Here is a 21,666-nt window from a genome sequence, read left to right as displayed (position 1 = left end):
CCTGGCTAGATAGTAGGGGGCCTTGGCTTGGTGGGCCTACTAGGTTAGGCCTAGGCCTAGGCTAAATCATCATGATTGTGGAGGAGGAGGTACTGTTATGATGATCATGATGATCCACGTCGTGACGAATGGGCCCCTGCTGAGTACGTATATGAAATCAGTCAGTTTTGCAGTTTTTTCCGACTCCTACTTTAGCTACGCAATAACCAGATTGTATAAATGCTTAAACAATAAAAATGTCACGTTATTTGTTAATTAAAGACGATTATTGATTAGACTGGTAGGCCTAGGTATTACTCACACCTAGTATCATGGAGTAAGAAGAATCAACAACAGCAGCAGCATGCAACCGCAAAAAGTGAAGTGGGAAGTTAAGCACAGTTTATTAGTTTGTAGGGAATATTTTGTTTTATTAAATAATACTATAGGATAATTTATTGTCAAAATATACAAAATTAGATACAGAATAATAATAAACATTTTATTTTTCGTTACAATTGTTGTATAATATATAAGTTAAATAATTGATCAAAGGTTGTACACAATCTAAACTTACTCCCCTATATTAAAATAGATTATGCCAATAACCTTACTAGGTCATTTCGCCGAAATAAACACACATGTCACAAATATGGCCGTTGTTTATTTCAGACTTAAAATGTTTTTTTCTCTATAATTTAGTATGTAACAATTACATTTTGTTTGTATTGTGTTTATGTGTCCCATATTCGGGGCTAGGCCTTTCTACTATCAACCTAGGCTAGGCCTAGGCCTAGCCTCTATCTAGTAGGCTAGCTGTACTTCTAAGTTCTAATACTATAGTAATATAATTAATAGTAGTGCCTGCCTAGGGCTAGGCCTAGCTAATTCTAGCTAGGCTAGGCTAGATATAGGCCCCCAGCAAGGCTAGCTATGCTAGGTCTCCATAAAACTAAGCCTAACCATGGTTCTCTGGGCCTAGAATTAGATATGAGGCCTACTTTATGCATGTACTCTGTAAAAGATACTGTATGATGCGTAATTATAATTTTATATGAAAATACTGACAAACAACTGCAAAAAAACGACAAAATGTTAATTTTCGCTTGTAATTGGAGCTTTTTTTAAGTGGTGATGCAGGGATGTGAGTTGCGGAATTAATCAACGAACCATAAATACTTTCTGTGTCTCAATTTGGAGTAAAAAAAATAACTGTTTTTTTTATTTGATTCGACTTGAAGACCGGAAAAAAACAATATTTCACCATTCAGTTTTGAAAGACAACTAATTAAAATGTTTCTTCTTTAAGTAAGGAGGGTATGGGGTATGGCTGACGAGCAAAATCTACCATCTGTCATCCTGACGGTACGTCTAATCCGATCGTTTGAACATCGTAACATCAAGCCAGTCATCTTTAAAGATGTTGATCTCAACATGACAGTTAAAAATTTCATTGTTTTAGTAAAATCAGGTACAGTAAGAATTATAAAATTTCAGAAAACAAAAATTAAGTTCTCAGAAAGAAAGAGTGAAATACATATAGGCAGCTTAGAGACATTTGATTAGATGAGCTACTGTAGGGTTTCCGGACGTGTTTCCAAAACATAACTGGGGTAATAATGTGAAGCGCTTAGAGGCTTTATGCGTTAAGCGCTGTATAAGTTTGACATATTGTACAGTATACTCTAAAATTTGCAGTGTGCTTTTGATAGTTGGGGAGATCGATTGGATAATATAAAACATAACATTTGTTAACTTATTAATTTGTAGCAACTGATGAAATTAAGAATATGTCAAATGTGTTACATGTGATATGCGTGGGCACAAATTGACCGCTCTAACAGGTGAATGAGTTGGCAATTAACGACACAAGTTGCACTAAAAGAAAATATATTACCGCAAAGAAGATCGTTTGACTTGACTCCATGATAAATTAGTTATGAATTCCAATTTGCATTTTAACAGTTGTGCATATTTGTAAATTATGAAATATTTAATGTAACTAAAGTATGACAATGAAATGTTACATATTTTTCCATAGCTAATAAATATATATTTAAATCTTGTGCAAACTATTCACTCCCCCTCCACCTACGACCTCTCCCACTCCACCTACGACCTCTCTCCATCCAGCTTCTTGAGGTCAACGGTATCATAACAAATACTGTATTACATAGTATTAACAGTTTGGTGTACGATATCCAAGAGTTCCGTTGTCATTCTGATTTTTTACTAAAGTCCTGTACCAACTGTGAAACACAGAAAGTACATATTTTTTTGAATTCATAAGACAAATATAAAATAAACATATTCCCAAATACTAATAAATACATACTGGGATTGTACTACCTGATGACTATGTACTGTACATATGGAATACTGTACTCTCAACAAAATTGTCAAGGCCACCATGAAAAATACTTAATTTCAATATTAAAAAACAATTTTGGATAAACCAACGAACAACACATTTGTGAACTGACACGTGAGTGTTTCTCATAAGTTGCTTCTGTTTCGCTTCCGCCTCGACCCTCTGATGTTAAGACAGATTTTCCAGTGATCGCATTTTAAACCCGAACCTCTAATCGAATAGTAAATCAGTTGGGTTGCGTTTTATAGAAAATTAAAGCCAGGAAACTAAGGCAAAGAATGGGAATAGGATACATATAGGATTTAGGAACATCTGTGTACTATTTTGTAACCTTGTTTTTAGTAAGCTAGTACTATCTAGTATTAAGCACTGTCTTAACAACACTTTGGTGTAGGTAGCTACTTAAGGCGGTCTTGTCTACCGCAGTGTTGCAATTACTTAATTGTTGCCTGCTTATAGTGTACTCCACAGTATATTATTTGGTAAAGTTTAAAGGTGCATTTTTTCCTTGTACAGTACTCTGTGCCAGTATGATCATAAACACTTGTGGGTGCCTGTTCACAATGATACCTTAGATAGGATAGGATTTGAATTTTAATTTTAAAAAAAGTGTGAATTGCCCAAATATGGTAGTGATATTCCCAAATAATATGGTAGCGGTATTCCCAAATATGGTAGTTGTATGACGTCATCATGTTCATATAATGAGCACATGACATTTTTGTCACAAAGTTTAATAGTGTAGACAGAGCTTTAGAATATTATAGAATACTAGTATTAGACTACTAATACTAAGAGATAGAATTTATTTTATAACCTTTTTTTACTATAAATATAGATATTTTAACACGACCAGGTTTACTGCCACCATTTCGAAAATATGGCTTTGATTCAATGAAGATACAACATAAGGCACATGGCTCAAAGGTAAGGAACTCATAATAATAAAGCAGTGTCATGCCTCCAACACAGTGACTGACACCAATCACAAAAGACACAGAATGGTGCTGGTGTGCCCACTCCCACCCGAGTGTAGAGGTACGCCTCCCTCTAAAATTAAACTATGAACTACTTTTTGATATTACTATTTCTTACAGAATATCGCTCTCCCGTTTAATAATTCCCTGGATTCGCTCCTTGATTGTTGAAACGTATTTTGATATGCACTCTATTTGTATTAGATTGTTTTATTGGAATTGGCAATGACCTATCAACACTTTGGACCAACAATGAGTCTATTTTTAATCATCTTTTGGAATGTATAAAGTGCAACATTCATGTGTTGAAATTGGTAGAAGATATGGCGTGATCTTTTGATATTCACAGGAACTCAACAAATGAGCCAATTTTAATTATATAAAAAAAAAAACACTGAGGATAATAATACTATACTGTACCCCTTTTGAAATAACTTCTAATAAAACTTTGTTATTAATAGCCTAAATCATGACATTATTTTTCTGGTCATTTGAGGTATAAATAGCCATGCATAACATTCGAACATTGTTTTCCCTGATGTATTACATTGTGTTACAGTCATAAATTCAAGTACAGACCACATTACAAAACATTAAAATAAGAACAAGAGGTCACCCCTGTGTTATGGTCTGCCTTAGCCCCTGTAGCCTAGAGGATTGGTGGCCTAGCTTTAGCCGAAGCACTTGGTATGTCTATTTAGAGCATGGCATGTTGTCCGACTTTAATCTATAATGTAAGTAAGATGATGTTTTAGGTGGAGGAGTCAGGTCAATCGGTCTAAAATTCTTTCATTGAGGTTTATTTTAAAACATTCCCACAAACAGAATTAAAGCCCTGCATTCGCATGCAGCCATGCAGAAAATCGATATTACAATTAAAGGCATGTATAATTATAGTCTTTCATCCAGCCCGGGCAAAACAAGATTTGTAAAGATTACATTTGCTCTTCACATTCTACCACTCCTGTAATTTGGAAGTGGATCTGATGTTGTCCTCAAAAATATTCTAAAACGCTTTAATTCGTGGTAGAGCGGGTACAGCGACGGAACACCCAAATAAATTAATTTCTCTGACCTCATTTCCCAATTTAGTTATATTATAAAGCCAATGACAGAATTAAATACTTATTTTTCTTATCATTAGACAAGTGATCCAACAATAAATATCGAAGATGATGAGCTTCTTATGATGGAAGAAGAGCAGACGCTGCTGGAATGTGGAATAGGTATTTAATATAGTCTTTCTTGACAAAAAAAAAATGTGATGTGCCCAAATATGGTAGTGATATTCCCAAATATGGTAGTGTTATTCCCAAATATGGTTGTGATATGACATCATCATGTCCATATATTGGCACATCACATTGTAATTTGTCCTAAAAAGTGAGTTTAGACAAGGCTTTAAAGCTCTGTTTACACTATCAAACTTTATGTGACAACAAAATATGATATGCCCATATATGGACAGGATTATGTCATATCAATACCATACAGTATTTGGGCATATCACAATTTTTTTGTCAAACTAGTTTGATAGTGTGGACAGAGCTTTAGGCTTTCTTCTGTTTTCTATTTTTTTACTTTTTTTCCAACCTAACATAGAAGTTCTGAAACAAATGTACTATATTTGGTAAAAGCCCCAGGAAGTTTTTTTTCGCAGTGCTCCATTACGAAGATAAACTATAAAATAGATGTAATTTACAAAAGCCTATGATCTTGAAATGAATTCGCAAAGCTGAAAATATACACTACTATATAAATGTGTATTGTATAGTCATTAACCCATGTTTCTCAGCATGTTGTGCAAAATTACTTATTTACGCGATAGGTGTGTAGTTTAGTGTCGTGTCATGACAACAAAAGGTGTTATTCGGGAAACAATATTTATTAACATTAGCAATATGAAAATGAAAAAAAAAATAAAATTTTTGAAAAAGAAAAAAAACATTAGCAATTTAAACTTTTGAACTCATGCCGATATCAGGATGAAGAAAAGAATGCTCGTAATATTAACTTTTCAGCAAAGTAAATTTATTTTTAAAAAAGAGCGCTTTCTAGATTTAGCATACTGTCCATCTTGTTTAAGAAATGGTATGTTAAAAGTAGCACTGGCCATGTGGAGGTTGATTTATTTTCACAATTACTGTTGCGTTGCCCCTTGCTGGGAGAATGATGTTTTCTAATTGCATTCTTTCATATGAACCTGTACGTATGAAGGGCAGCGGTGTCCTTCTGGGGGGACATTGGCCAAGTTTGTAGCGATCTCAAATGTTGCGTGCAGAAATGTGATTTTATGTAAGTTAAATAATTTTAACATTTTATTGGCCCCAAGTGCTTAGCAATCTGGTTTACGTGGTCTAAATTAATCCACAACGTCGTGTCCGCTTCTGATTTTCCGCTCCAATGAATGCGAAAATGTATCACAAGGTCAAAGGCCATACCATAGACATCCAATTAAATTTATGGTTTCTTTAATGATGTAATACATGAACATTTTAATGTTTGATGACCAAAGTATTTGTATTCAAATATTTTTAAATGTTCTGAAATAGGGATCATGTGTCAACATTATTCTACTGCAGTTACAGCAGGAACTACAATTTTGTTGCCTTTTAACCGTTTTTTTTTTTGTAATCGTACACACTGTTTATTATAATGACTGCCTTAAACGTCTATATTGAAACAGAATAAAATAGTATGATAATGCAGTAAAAAGATGTAGTTACTGCAGTAACGCAATAGAATAACATGACCCAAGACAACTAAACTAAGTGACCTTATTAGCATAAAAATCAATACAGGTTTGCTGTTTTACTAAATTCCTGTATTGCCCAAGTAAACTTATTTATTTCAATTGATCAGGCTTACCAGACATTTTCACATGCTCGCAAATTATTTCCAACATTGAACTTTTGATTTGACAGGCAGTCTATGTGTTTGAATAATCGGATATGTTGCGCACCGTCGCTGTAGCTACATTAATATATTGGACATGGTCAAAAATGTGTCAGCTTTGATCGCAGGAATGTAGTATTTGGTAAATAGGTTAGGAGATTGTTTTGTGGCCATATGTAATAGTGACATATCAAGGCCAATCACTCTATATTATGTTCACCACTAGGAGAGCCATTAAATTATTTTATTATTTATATCCATGTAATATTTAAATAGGCCTTGTCAATGTCTACTTTACATTGACCAATAGGATGTGCTTATTCAGTTATACCTTAATAAATTATTTTATACAGATTTTATGGTAATAAAACTATACGTTAATATTTTTTTTCAAAGATGACCCGAGTTATACCTTATTTCATTACAGATTTTTAAAATAAAAGAGGGCCTGAACCTCATTAAAATATTGTATTTAAATATTCAATAAGCTATTTTGTCTTGTTGACCAATGAAAGAGCTTCATTAATTATATTTTTAGCAATTATGTTATTATTTATGACTTGGTATACAATCTACTGTCCAATAGGAAAGCCTCATTAATTGTGTATTTTATCACAGTTATGTATTATTGCTATTATGCATTTAACCTTACATATCCAAGTAATAAAAAGGGGGTAATTTAATTTGTAAAGGTAATCAAAAAAGTTACATTTTTGGGCTATGATTTTGTTCTTTGAAACTTTAGATTTGTTTTTGGGATGAACAAATTGTTTGTTATTGTAATATTTTTAGTTTCACTAGATATGAGATAATGTATTTTTCTTTTATTTCCCTCTAGTTACCATGGCACAATTTCTTATTATAGTTGGTAAATTGACAGCTACCACTACCAATAGTATTTCAGAAAATCTCATTTTTAAATAGATGTTAACTCATTGATTATTTTCCAATTGCAACTTATTCTCATAGTTTTCAAACTTAAGATAATTTTTTCCCAATGTTGTGATTTATTATTTACATTAGTTATGTTAAGTTTAAATTATTGCGTCTGTTCGCATTTTCAGACAGATATTAAAATAAAAAGCAATATCATATATCAAGTCAATGTTACAAATTATTTAGCCTTTATGTTCGCGTCAGGAAGCCGCCCCGCAATTCAACATCTTTGGCGATATTTTATTCTCGTCGAGGCTACATTCAATGACCTTATAAAACATGGTTCATTTTAAAACTGGACGACGGCCTAGCAGCCTGGTGCTGATTACATCATTATATCATTACTTTTTAACATTTTTATATCTACAGGGTTAAACAATGAGTTGACCTTATGTTGAACTTTTAATAATAACGTTTGAATTTAAAGTTACATTATATATTAAAATATAGCCATAGTTTATTTTTTTATAAAGCGAATCTCAAATATAAACTTTAATATTTCAATGTTAAATTATCAATAAATATTTATCTTATTAAATGTTTCACAATTAAAAAAAATGAAAACAAAAATAAATGTTGTTTTAATTTAATAAATATAGTTTAGGTCTTCATATGAATATATATTTTTTATATCGGTAATGACCAACATTTTAATTCTGTACGATAATCTCATTTTTTGGTATTACGCTATTTCGTATAAATAAGATGATAATATTGATTATGATGATTATCAAATTGATATATGTTATTTAAATATTTCAGGACAAGATGATTTGATAAACATCATTGGTCAGAATTCTGTACTATTTTGTGACCTTAAACATAAATATGAAGAACATATTTCGCAAAACATCAAAGCTTCCGTTACGATCCTTAGCGACCATTTGCACTTTTACATCTAACCGCAAAAAGTTATAACGAGGTCAAAGTTGAGTACACTTGTCCAAGTTTTTAACTGGCTTTTTTCCAAATTATTTTAGTACAGTATTCTAATAATTAGATTATAGTAATATTAACATACGGTTATGTAAAGTATACGATGATTTATTAATACCAGTTTTATGTTTAAAAAGTTTCATGAGCCTCCTTAATGCTATAAAAAAATATTTCTGACGATCGTTACAGGTATCACATGGTTAGCAAATAACTATTTTGTGTTTAGTTCTTTTGGTACTTTTTCCAGTGATTCTCAAATCCAGTATAAGGCAGAACTTTAACCTGAAAGCCTCTCAGAGTGCGGTGAGTGCTGGAGGAACCTTAAACTATTTAGAGTGTTTGGTCATTTTTTGAATATGGATGAATGTTAAGGCCCATACACTAGGACGATAAAGATCGACGATAAATAGACAAATATGATTTTTTCATACATAAAACAAAAGAAATTAAAAAACTTTTCATTCTAGAACTATACAATAACCATCTATGCTTCCTTTGATGAAAATATATTTTTACACGTCCAATCAAATGACATCATGAATAATAAGAGCAATAATATCTTTATAATACAACGATTTTATTGTTTTTCTTTATCATGACGTCATTTGATAAAAAATATTTTTATCAAAAGACAGCATAAAACAAAAACCCAAATTTATTTATTTTTATGTAAAAAAAATGCATGCTTATATATTTATTGTATATCATTATCGTCCTAGTGTAAATGGGCCTTTATTCTTCAACAAAACATGATGTGTGTGAGAGGGGGGGGGGGGGGGTAAATCAGAGGTTTTATACACCTAAGAGCGAGACCTCATAGTTTTTGCAATTACAAATACACAATAGAGCATAAGGAAATATAATAGACAAGAAGTCTTTTTCGATGGATTATGAACAATTTGCGGGAGAAAATATAATAATAATTTAATATTCTTCAAGTGTTAAAGATAAACCATAAATCCTGAACTTAGGGGTAAGCCTAGAGACTTGGGAGGTCTGGTAAAGTGTAGCATAAACATGTTAGACAAACTATATGTGGACTTGTGTCTACTGTCTGACTAAAATGAGATATACATTACAAGATGTATTGCACGGAGGGGTTTAGATTACATAACTGTCCTGCATAAACATTTTTATTAATGTCTTAATAAGCCTAGCCTGGCTGAGTATGTGAATAATTCTGTGGAATGTTGTTGGTCAATACTAATGGTTTCACCTAACAAGTTCTCAATCTTGTCTTTGCTTCAGTCGTTTTAGGGGGTCTCTACCCTGGGCAGTTAAACATCTTGGTTGAAGTGGGTTAATTACCTGTCCAAAAGCTGCCGGAAACAATGCGGTCCTGCTTTGTGACCCCTCCACGACCTTTTGCTCACTGGATACGCAAGTAATCATCTACAGACAAACATGATACTAATGTTGTTATTATCGTCTGTTCAATAAAAAAAAATTAAAATTCACACCCCTACTTGCAATCCCCTGCTGGTTGTATTGAAATTTATACATATTGAATTTTCTACTGAACTACTCTTACACAATGTTTTATATTTATGTGACCGATTGTATTGTAAAATAGATTTAATGCACATGCACGTAAAATGAGGTTTGGTTCAATTTTATCAGAATATGGAATCAATTTAATGCTTTTTAAGATAATATAATTAAGTTTAATGTTCTGAATAACTTGTGAAATTTATGGGTGGCATGAATGAACGGTTTAGGAGCTAATTATCTGATTATCTTGTAATGCTCAAAATGTGCCCACTCTGGTAACCATAACATAATGGAAATGGAGACTACATGATTTAAAGTTACCCAAGTAAAATTCATTCATTGATGTGGTGTTGTAAATATACATTACCATATTAAAAGAGACACCACTATTAAACAAGAAATATTTCTTACAAAAAACGCTGTTCATCTCACAATAACTACTGTCTACATGCATCTCATTATTTATCAGTTCATAGACTCTCTTTTACCAGACGTGCTTTGGGGTGTGCTCATGCCCAGTCCGAGTTTTCAAATACCCATTTTTTTCAGCGGTAATAAACTATTAGCTACCGAATGGTAACTGCTTCCTAATGCTTCCGTTCTCTTGAATGTAACTGAATATAAGAGTGGTGCGAAAACTTGGGCCAGTATGAGGTGTAATATTAACACTACAGCCAATCCCTTTTCAGGTGACACTCTCTATAAAAGGGACACTTTTCTTGGACAGCAGAATTTACTTTGTTTTATACTTTGTTTAGTATCAGTATCTCCGAAGTATTATAAACATAATGTAATCAAACTATTTCAGACTGAATTTACTCAATCAAGTCATTTAGTACATAATTGCCAATAAATGATAACATTTTATGAGAACATGGTGACTGTTGATTAATGGTGAGTTGCTAGCCCAGCACGAGTTTAGTACAAACTGTAGCGTAAATAGTATAATGTGTAGGGCCTCAAACTGTGCCAAAGTTGAACATAGTTTAAGGTAGGTGGGTGGTATATTTTCAATGCTGCCTAGGGTAGTTGGGTATTTAGAGCCTCTATGGTAGACAGTTATTCTTGAACCTTTTTTTAGTGTACCGCTGATGTCTTATAAGTCTTGTACTAAGTGTGTACTCATGCCTAGAGTATTAGGTGTTTTTTATTACAAAGGGGCTGGGTTTAAGTTTTCAATGGTAATTTGGTGAACTTTCTTTTTAACTAGCATATACATTTGTACTGTTCTTTTGATCTATATCAATTGATACATAATAAAATTTGCAAGAAAATATAGGTAGTAAAACATTCACCATGAAGAACCTGTTTGAAGAAAACACACCATTTCATTGTTGGGTTAAAGAACTATTAACATAAGAAGTTTATCATTTAAGTAATGATGATGTTACTGTATTTTTAACACCCGTTACCAGTGATTTAATTTACCAAACGACATTTGGTTATCTGGAAGATTTGCCAAAATAGCAAAGTGATAGGGGTTAAGAAGATTTAATAAGGTTTGAAATGATATGTAGGTTTTATTATAGTGTCAACTGTCCAGCTGTTACGAGGCAACTTTGTATAGATTATGACAACTGTGCAGACATCCTATTACCAACCGTCAAAACACACCAATGGTCACTGGCCCAATTCCACTGACCTTTGGTGCTCTTATAAACATTCCACAAATGCGATTTTAGTCTGTGCCTTTAAGCTATGAAATGTATCAATTGATATGTTGCTGGTACATTCCCAAGGGTCTGTGTGCTAATGCAAGATTTGCTATTTGAGTGGTGCTCTTTATTTACATTACCAGGGACAATGTTACTGTGTAGCAAGTTGAACATTGCTAAACCCTTCTTAGATTGCAATACCATTGCATCTTCATTCTTATATATAGTTGAGCAGTGTTGGCCCTTCACAGTGCTGTAGCCACGTGAAAGATTGTGTTGAGGTGTGTGGCCATAGGGTTGTCAAAGGTCTCTGTGAAAAAGTGATCAGGTTGAAACCTTACCAACCGTAATCGTCGCTACGGCCCTTCACAGATTGCAAGCCCCAGTGATATGTTCCAATATCAATCCTTGCTGAAGTAACAGAACAGTTGGCCCTTCTTTGCTTTAAATTCTACAATTTCTTTGCTTTAAATTCTACAATTTCTTTGCTTTAAATTCTACAATTTCTGTGTTAATAACACCTTAATTTGTCTTGCTGCTATTTTAGACCCATATATATTTTCACAAAAATAAGAAGCATGATCCCAAGTCATTGCATTATGCAGGAGACACTCACAATCCAAATTTCATAATTAGGTACTCGCTAAGGTTTCCTCTCAACCATCTCCAACTCAATACTAATTGATATTGCTATTAATAATTATTATCTTATAGGGCATGAAACAGAGATATCTTTTTTCAAGATGGACGATTATAGAAAGTATCAAAGTAACCCAGTGTGCGATTGGTAACCTGTGTGTAGGCCTGGAAATGATATACTAAATGGCAAAGCTAAGGTTTGAAGTGTAGCTTTTGTTTGCCTGCCAAGTTTAAACATGTTCGATTTTAACCATCTACTCTAGTAGTATCCAAATAAGGTTCGAAGGTGAAATATACAGGCAATGCCTACTGTACATCTTGCCTAATATGATGTACAGCTCTGGTCTATTACCAACATACTGTACATCTAGAGTGTATCTGCATCCAGAGTGGTCTACCTGTGGCCTTTATACACCATACTAACATCTATTGGAGTGAAGGCATATTGATAGATGTCTGCATCTAGAACACATGTGGTCTTTACACTAGCCTACCAACATACATACATGCAGTGTACTGTAGGTATTGATGCATATGCATCTAACCACTGTGGTCTGGACTACAACTATCGTCTTTATACCAACATTAAATACAATACATATTGGAGTTTAGGCATTAGAAGATGTCCGTATATAGCCCTTTTGGTCTACTTGCAGTGGTCACTACAACCATTAAAAACATAGCGTACACAAGTAGGAGATTGCCTGATCACAAAAAAATAAAATTTAAATCTATTTTATTCAGAAAATCTTTTTACAGGAAATGACTGGAATTGGAGAAAAAAAAAACTATTTTATCATACATTTTAAACTGTAAAACATTACACACATTTCTGATAGAATTGTAATAATAATTGTTGAAATAATAAAGTATTAATGTTTTGTACAATATTGTTATTTATGGAAATTTATATACAATAGCAAACAAAATATGGATAAACAAAAATGCAAGCATTTTTATTTAATAGCTAGTAAAGTTTGGTTGTGAACCGGTTTTTGTGCTAATGAAGAATAATAGGCCTACAGTACTTATATATACTTATATGGACATGGTGATGTCATATCACTACCATTTTTGGGCATATCACTACCACATTTGGGCACATCACACTTTTTTCAAACTACACTAGTTTGATAGTGTAGACAGAGCTTTTTCATTGGTAAAATGAATATATAGCAGAACCTGATTTACTTAAAGACACCACCTGAACATCTACCATGTACCACCTCATACCAACATTGCATTATTATTGATAATTTATTATTTGCTTAAAAATCCTATAATTTCAGGGCCATATACTGTACCAGGAATAAATGTCTTTAATTCACATGTATCTTTGAGAGCACTCTTATTAACTGTCAAATCAACTGACTAAAAACCAGCCTTTTTTAAGGGTTCCAAATTCCTGCCGACTAAACAATTTTGAGAATGTCGACTGTCAACTCTATTTACATTTGAAATAACACTAATATAATATAAGCAATTGTCAATAATAATAAATATTTTAATATCAGATTGTATTATTGAAGCATGTATGTACAATAATTAATTGTTTTACATCTGCAAGAATAAATGTTTTTGATCTCCTTCTTCATCTCATACTTTGGACTCAAACATCACTTCAAATTTCTTTTTTGTCTGAAAAATGGAGAAAAGTACATTAATAAAATGTTTACCTTTTTTTTAAAAAAAACAATCTAAATTACTAAACTACTGAAAATAAAAGTCTTGAAATTGAAAAACTAGAATTGGATTGTACAATATCTATGTAAACAAAAAATGTGCAAAAAAAAACTGTGTGGATGATGCCCAACAAAATGGTAAAAGTGTTTAACTCTATTAAATAAGTTTCCGAATATAATAAACTGGAAAATTATTACTTTTTGTTGAACAAAGTAATAATTTTACAGTGTTTACTCAATCTAAAATACTATTTAAAAAAAAAAAAAAAAAGACTAATAGAATTGAACTGTCTCTATTTCAGAAAAAAAAATCGAAAATGTTGGATACCAAAAAACTAAAATGGATAAGGTATATAAAAAAAACATTGAGTTTTTTTCCTATCAAGATCAATTATCTAAAACACTGCACTGTACCAAAAAAGTGGAAAAAAATCATGGAAAAATGGTGTGAATGTCAACATAATATAAAATGTACAGTAAATGTTGTCTTTTTATAGATCCAATCTAAATAAATTAAACAAAATATTTTCTAGAAATGCAACTACAGAATTGGCCTGAACAGTAACCAAAATAAATCATGCAGAAAACGCATACAGTAAGAAAGGCTGGATGCCAAAGACTATACAGGAATACATACATATTATAAATTTTTCTTTCTTTTTTTTTTAACCTGATGACATTACATGACCATCCGAAAATCATGAAATTCATGCTTTAAATTGTGGCCTTATTGTCGCCCCGGTAAAGTATTAAAATTGTCATCGTATAGTGTATATATTTTTATACAGATCCCTTTCATGGCTTACATTGTTGGCAAAATTTTTCTTTTCTTTGAAAATTATTAATATTTTAATTATGTATATTTAATGTATCCTGCACATGTGAGATTTGTTGAGGATTCCTATAGAATGTAAATTGCATGATACAGAAACTGCTTTTATTTAGTCTATATAAATAACTAATATTATAGTGCCAAAATCAAAATTCTAACCAAATTTTAAATACATAATATAAAAATAACGCTTAAAAAAGAACGACGTTTCGACTCCATCATGGGGTCATTATCAAGTCCAATGAATAAAATATAAAACAACAACTAATTAAATAGCACAAGCCAAGGGTCAAAGTTTAATTTTAAATCTTTTAAATATTTAAATTAGGTTACCTGTACATCCGTTCTATGTTTAATCAATCTCAAATATTAAGACTGCATATTCTTATTCTACCGTAAGCTAATAATATTATAGTGCCAAAATCATTAACATTCTAACAAAATTTAAAATCTTCTAAATATATATATATATTAGGTATCATCATACATCCTTTTATGTATGTTTGTTTAGCTTAAAAATGTAAAGCCAGTAGGATTTGTTACAGATTCCTATAAAATGTGTGATACATAAACTGCATTTTAATCAATCTCAAAGAAGACTACAAATCCCTGTCATTGCAGATCCCTATCATAGCTAATATTTTTGCCAAAATCGTAAACATTCTATGAAAATTAATAATCTTTAAAATATGTGTACCGGTAATTAGGTAAAATTGCACATCCGTTTGTTCTATGTTCATTTAGCTTGAAAAGGTAAATCAAATAGGATGTGGATTTGTATAAGGATGAGTGATTTGTAAAGTCCTTGGGTGCAAACTCTACTTGGATACCTTCCTAATTACCTTGTCCTGGTATTAAGATAAAGTATTAAATTGTTACAGGGATTTTCAAGTTCTTCTGAAATGGAACATAGTACTCTGACACAGGTGGGTACAGTGTGTTATGTTGAAGTGTCTTTTATTGATGATAGCTGATATTGTAGGCCTATTATGGTACTGTGAAAATATCCAGACATTCTAGATTTCTATCCATTGATCCCCAATTTAATGTGGAAATGATAATTGGGCAATTGTGAGTCACTATGGCGTGCAATATTACGTATTATTTAACAATCATGTAATAGTACTTTTAAGATTTTAATGTGTACAAAAAAATCTTCTTGGGTACCGAAAACAAATTGGTGTGAAAATACAATATCTTCATTCAGTGAAATATGAAATTTTATTTTCACCTGAGCTTTGCCTTGTGAAATAGAATTTCACCTTCCACCTAACTAAAATATTTGTACCATCGCACTCATAAACATTCATTATTTTGTATATCATTACTCTTGATAGCAAACCATTATGTTTTCATTTTAGCAAGTGGTGCACCATCCAAACATGCATATATTACATTAACAATCTTGTTCATATTTTCTGTAGTGCAAAAAAAAACAATGATATGCCAGCCCGATTTTAGTGTGACATGCTCTTGGCTGATTCAGAGAAGTTAAGATAAAAGGAACCATTCACCTTGCTATAGCATCTGTAATAGTGTGTTGATTGAGGAAATAATTAATTTTACAAAACAAAATGGCCATTGAATATCCCTTTATCATTGAATGGAATAACATTACCAATGCTAATTTATTGGAAAAAAATAGTTTCATGCAAAAAAAAAAGTCTGAAAAATAACATTGTCACATGTATGATAAAACTTCAACCAATCAAATTGCAAGATATTTATGTGTAATAGGATTGATTATCAATTGTAATATAAGAAAACATGTGTAAATGATTTATTGGTTATTATATATGGTGAGGTTAAATTAAACATTTGATAAATGGAAAAAATGATATATATTTTCGTGCTCAAGTTTGGAGACAAGTCTGGAGAGTCCAGATGGCCACCATAGCTGTAGTGGAAGGGGTTTCCCCACCAAGCTACAGCTCCACTCCATCTTCACTTGTTCAACATTCACAACCAAAATGTTATTAAAATGTTTTAAGAAATGATGGGAATAATGATTTAATATTGTATAGATTAAATAGTAATTGAAATGAAAAATTTTTGGTATGAAAATATGAATACCATATTTATTATAATATTCTATATATAGGTCTATATTGTATTATTATATTATACTATTGTGATGTATGTGTGTAAATAGGAACATTCACCATAACCATGCAAAACTCATGCTCATAAGGCATGCAGAGTTAATCTTGTATGTTACAATATGTCATTGCTAAATTCTAGGAATGAGTTGAAAAATATCTTTTACTGTCACTGCCCATGCCAAATAAAAGTAATACAAAAAATATAAATTAAAACTCTTTTGAAGTATTATAAAAATTGACTAGAGAATATAAATAATTTTTTTTTTACGATGGATTAGGGCATGGGAGAATTATTTAAATAATTCCTCCATGATTAGGGTAGGTTATGAAAATTAAGCTCTGTCTACATTATCAAATTTTATGTGGCAAAAAAAGGGATGTGCCCATATATGGACATGATGATGTCATTATTATCACTACCACATTTGTTACTACCATATTCGCATACATGTTGGCCGGGAGACACCGATATTTTAGACTCGTTTCCCGGCCAAATATTGTGTTCCCGTTTTTCCACATTTTCTCCCAGATTACAAAGATAACTGAATGTTGACGTATATATGTGGTTTTCTGCATTAAAATATATAACAAAAAGGCTTCACACAAGCAAAATATTTAAGCCATTGTACAACCATCTGTGGTAATTTTCGGATTTAGTTCTGAACGGAAAGGGGATTCCCCTCATATACTGTAGCCACAACGCGATACCGCTTGTGACGTCACACACTGCACTCCTTACCTCTCGATAATAAATAGAAGGCGCTGTTGACTGAAAAAAAAAACACTTCCCGTTTTTTTAACTTCAGATGTTGGCATGTGGGCACATCACACTTTTTTTGTCAAACTAGTTTGATAGTGCAGACAGAGCTTTTTTTTATGATTTAGCATTTTCTATTGCAAAATTGGAAACATTTATTGCACTAGAAACTAAATCAACAGAATAGTTTAATTTTAAAATTACTATGAAAATGGTCTTCACATTCTTTAATACCGGTACATTATTTAGTTACTGTACTGCTACCCAAGCAAGCAAAAGCATACTACTATATACTGTACATCAGTATTAGATTTAGTAACCATTACACACAGGGAAGAGTGAACTTCACTCTTTCCAAATTACAAACACTACACTGATTAGATGAATGAAAATGAGACCATTAATATATAATGTGCAGAGAAATAAAAAAAACCTTTCTTAATATAGCTGGTTGTACCGCCCTCGGTGATCCGGTACGCTGAATGCTTTTTCAACAAATGCTATTGCAAGCTGAAAATTATGGTAATTTTTTTAATTATTTAAAAAGAAAATGAAAAGTTATGTGATTACTATGCTTGTACTTAACTTTAAAAATAGAGGGGGCTATAGAATATTTAATGCTATAATCACCCAAGAAATGATCTTAAATAATTTTTATGATCAGGCACAATCAATGTTCTAATGGCATATTCTGAGCCTTGAATAAACACTGACAAATTACAATAGAACCTCTATTTAGGGGACACTCCAAGGACCAAACAAAATGTCGCCTAAATAAAGGTGTCCTCTGAATAGAGGTTGGTGGTAGTGTTAAAACATATATTTCTCCTTGTTAGTTTACAGGAAAGTGTACACTTTATACAATAGAAGTGTCCCTTAAACAGGTGTTTCTAAAAGGAGGGGTTCCACTATAGAGTTTTGCGGTGTGATGTCACAAAAATAGAGGGCGCTGCATGGTTGCTAGCCAACCAAAAAATGCGTTCAACGCTACTATGTTGATAAACTGTATAGATCTGTATTTCCATCAAATTATATATCTTAGCTTGATTTTTTTTAACTTAAACTGTAGTTGAAGAATAAATAGATTATTAAAAACAAATATTTAGTGATTTTTTGAAATTTTAGTTTGTTTTTATTGAAAATTATTAAGTTTTAAAATGACTACTTCAATAAGCCCATTCCAAACCATTGGTGACCTGAGGGTCAGGCAGGTTGAACGCATTTTTTGGTTGGCTAGCAACCACGCAGCGCCTCCTACCGTCTTAACATCAGCACCGCAGAATTCTATATGTATAAAATATAGAAAGCACAGCCAATGATAATAGCAGAATTTGAATTATCATAGCTGAAATCATGCAAAATTGCCTGTCTGAATAAGCTTAAAACATCGGGGCAAAGGCTTTTTAGGGACTAGGCTTTAAGCAACACAATCAAGCATTACTTCAGATGAATTAAAGCTAAAGCCTGTCTACACTATCAAACCTTATGTGACAAGAAAATGTGACGTGCCCAAATTTGGGCATATCACTACCATATTTGGGCACTTTTTTTTGTCAAACTAGTTAGATAGTGTAGACAGAGCTTAAGACATTTTACTCACTCTACTTTATCAATTTTGGTTATTGTCTGGATCGACAGGAATAACGACACAAAATGAAAATAAATTTTATTAATAATAATAGTAAAATGTCAATATTAATCGCCTTTACCTCCGGTGCAGGAAGACACTGACCAAATGCTTCCAATAAAAGAGACTCTTCCTTTACAGCGGCTTGGAAATCTTGTAATGATATACGGCCATCACGGTCAATGTCCTACAAAGAAATTTAACAGTTTTTTTTTTAAGTGGTTGGTACATGTATGTGATTTTTGTTGGTGTTAAGACTGAAATTACAGAGAATACTCTTTTTTACAATTCGCTAATGAAAACAGTTTTCTCCAAACCAATATACATTTCTACATGACCTACTTAAAGATATATTGTCCCCCTAACAAAATAATTTTGTTGTTGAAATGCCATTTTATGTCACATTGTTATAAAAAAAATTGGATCATCAACAAATTATTTACCTGAAAAAACTATAATTTAAAGCAAAAAATAGTCAAATTGTATTTTGGTTGAATTTTACTGTTTGTAAGTGAAATAATAATTTGTGTTCATTTTTTTTCTTATGAAATTAAATAACTTCATTAAAACTGCAAAATGGCCTATTCCAAGTGTGATTTTATAAATCTTATTTTTTTAATGATTTTAGGCCACAATACATCTTTAATAATTATATGGTAATAATAATACGAGATGCATTACAGTACCATCTTTTTAATACTGATGTCAACAAGTTCTCGGACACCTTCGTCTGGGTCTTCCTCGTTTGGCTGTTTAACGAGCGAGTTCTTCAGTAAATGAAACATTTCCTCTTTTGATATGAAACCATCACCATTTAAATCATAAACTTCGAAACAAACTAAAAAAAAAATGTTTGAAATACTTAGTGTTTTATAAACTAGAAAGTGTAAAAAGTGAGTGCTGTGAGCAGAGCTATACACAACATAGTTTTGATGACGCAGGGCCATCCTAAAGATACAAACCCAACTAGGCAGTACAATGGTTAAAAAAACAGCAAAAAAGGAAAGCAGTACACTAGCCTAGGTCGTCTTAGGCCAATGTTTTGTAGACAAACCATGAACTTTTGGATCTGACACGCAATGAAGTGTGATGGGAGATCATTTAGAGGGTAGGTTCAGTTATATTTTAAGAAATAGGTCAGACATCTTGTAATTCATTTTTCATGATTTCTGTCATAACCTGAACAAAAAATGTACCTAGGACCCATATGTACTGTACTTAAAGGTGAACTTACATTTAACCTGTTCTTCCTCTGAACCCCTTAGAAAAACTGACAATCCAATGATCCATTCGGATAAATTGACGCAGCTGTCTGAATCTTTGTCAAAGGCCCGCATAACTGTGAAAGCAAGATGTAATATTAGCATTATATTACATTTAGCTTGCAAGTTGGCTAAAAGCTGGTAACATTTTAGATACTAGGTCAGTAATTTTTCTCATTGAAATAATATACCTACTAACAGTAATATTTATGAGTTTCTCGTGCACACTTGTTTTCTACTAAGATAATATGTCTCTGTCAAATAAGTTTAGGAAATCAAAGAATTATTTAGTTTTCTAGAAATTGTTTATACTTTATTTTTAGTGTCTTTAGCCTATTATTGTAGAGTACATAATCACTGTTAATTTGTAGATGTTATTGTTTTATCATGAACATGGTTCATAAGCAGTTTTTAGTACAGTATTGACAGATTGAATCAAATTATTTCATTGAGTCCCCAACTTAATTAAATCAGTGCTTTACAAACATTTTTATTTTATGCATTGGCATAAACTATATATTTTCATAGACAAAATTATAGTTAAAATTGTTCACTGAGCATCCACACGCGAAACAACTCGTGTCAAGTTGAAGATATTCGCACAAGAATTGAAAAAGTTGACCATGGAGCAACTCTATAGCGAATTCATGCATGGAGCTTTCGTGAAAAAACATTTTTCGCGTCACAATTCAGGTTTTTTTTTTGTGCTTGCTGCGTGTGGATGTTCAGTAGAAACTGATGAACGTTCTCTTACGTCGATCCATAATCATATCATCGGTCATTTTAAATGTTGATTGAAGAACTTCGTGGAACTGTGACCTATCAAGTTTGTCTTGTCTGGCAACTTTGTTATCCTTGGTCATAAACTTGAATTTATTCACTAAAGCCTTGCACTCATCTTCTGAAACTAAAGAGTAAAAAATAAAATTAACAATTAGGCCTAGGCCTATGTAATATTCAAACTTTATTGCACAATACACTGTCACTAGGCTAGGCCTAATTATATAATACTACTAGCTAGGCTTAGCCTTTTTAAGGCTTACTTACTTACTTACTTACTGAACTGTACTGACTGAATCCAGCTACTAGGACTACTACTAGCCCACTACAATAGCCTAGCTACTATAGGTAGATGGCCTAGCTAGGCCGCCTGGCCCAACCTAAATAACTAGACTGGCCCTACGCCTACTATAGTCTAGGCCTAGCTAGCTAGGCCCTAGGCCTAGGCTAGGCTATATACTCTAAAAGCGTAGGTAGGCCCTAGGCCTAGGCCTAGGTACTTTACTTACAATGTGTTTGTTTCATTCTAAGCAATAAATCAGCATCCTGCTGCTGTACTTGTTGTCTGTGTCTAACTGATATCATGTTTGCGTTAAAAGTGTATAAATAGTGATATTAACGATGATTTTAAACAATAATTGTGTGATCTATTTGTGTTGTTGTTCGTCGTCAAGCGGTTTCTATCCCCATCATGTCGTTTTGGCGATATGGATGAATGATCAAAACGAGGTCAGTTTAGTATTAC

The 21,666-nt window shown here is 32.3% G+C and overlaps 2 protein-coding genes across 5 annotated transcripts; one reads left to right on the top strand and one right to left on the bottom strand.

Moving 5' to 3' along the window:
• Window positions 1-600: 600 nt before the first annotated feature.
• Window positions 601-12,700, top strand: LOC140042009 (UPF0538 protein C2orf76 homolog). 3 transcript variants are annotated; one of them, XM_072087673.1, is made up of 5 exons: window positions 601-680; window positions 1,289-1,450; window positions 3,189-3,277; window positions 4,472-4,553; window positions 11,955-12,700. In XM_072087673.1, exons 2-5 carry the CDS (start codon window positions 1,306-1,308, stop codon window positions 12,029-12,031), a joined length of 393 nt encoding a protein of 130 aa, XP_071943774.1. In that variant the 5' UTR covers window positions 601-680; window positions 1,289-1,305; the 3' UTR covers window positions 12,032-12,700. The 3 variants fall into 3 exon arrangements, with proteins under 3 accessions (XP_071943774.1, XP_071943790.1, XP_071943782.1); XM_072087689.1 differs by lacking the exon at window positions 11,955-12,700 and adding an exon at window positions 6,252-7,061; XM_072087681.1 differs by having other exon boundaries at window positions 612-680; window positions 1,293-1,450.
• LOC140041745 (calaxin-like) lies at window positions 12,588-21,606 on the bottom strand. 2 transcript variants are annotated; one of them, XM_072087664.1, is made up of 6 exons: window positions 21,431-21,606; window positions 20,896-21,048; window positions 20,114-20,218; window positions 19,566-19,717; window positions 18,962-19,066; window positions 12,588-13,517 (listed from the first exon to the last, which is right to left on the bottom strand). In XM_072087664.1, the coding sequence occupies exons 1-6, from the start codon at window positions 21,504-21,506 to the stop codon at window positions 13,476-13,478; spliced, it is 633 nt and encodes a 210-aa protein (XP_071943765.1). In that variant the 5' UTR covers window positions 21,507-21,606; the 3' UTR covers window positions 12,588-13,475. The 2 variants fall into 2 exon arrangements, with proteins under 2 accessions (XP_071943765.1, XP_071943759.1); XM_072087658.1 differs by lacking the exon at window positions 12,588-13,517 and adding an exon at window positions 17,686-17,762.
• Between the last annotated feature and the right edge of the window lie 60 nt (window positions 21,607-21,666).

This window comes from Antedon mediterranea, chromosome 1, assembly GCF_964355755.1.
Source record: "Antedon mediterranea chromosome 1, ecAntMedi1.1, whole genome shotgun sequence".
Lineage (NCBI taxonomy): Eukaryota > Metazoa > Echinodermata > Crinoidea > Comatulida > Antedonidae > Antedon > Antedon mediterranea.
Note: the sequence above shows the minus strand (reverse complement) of the source record. Positions and strands in the feature narration are given on the sequence as shown.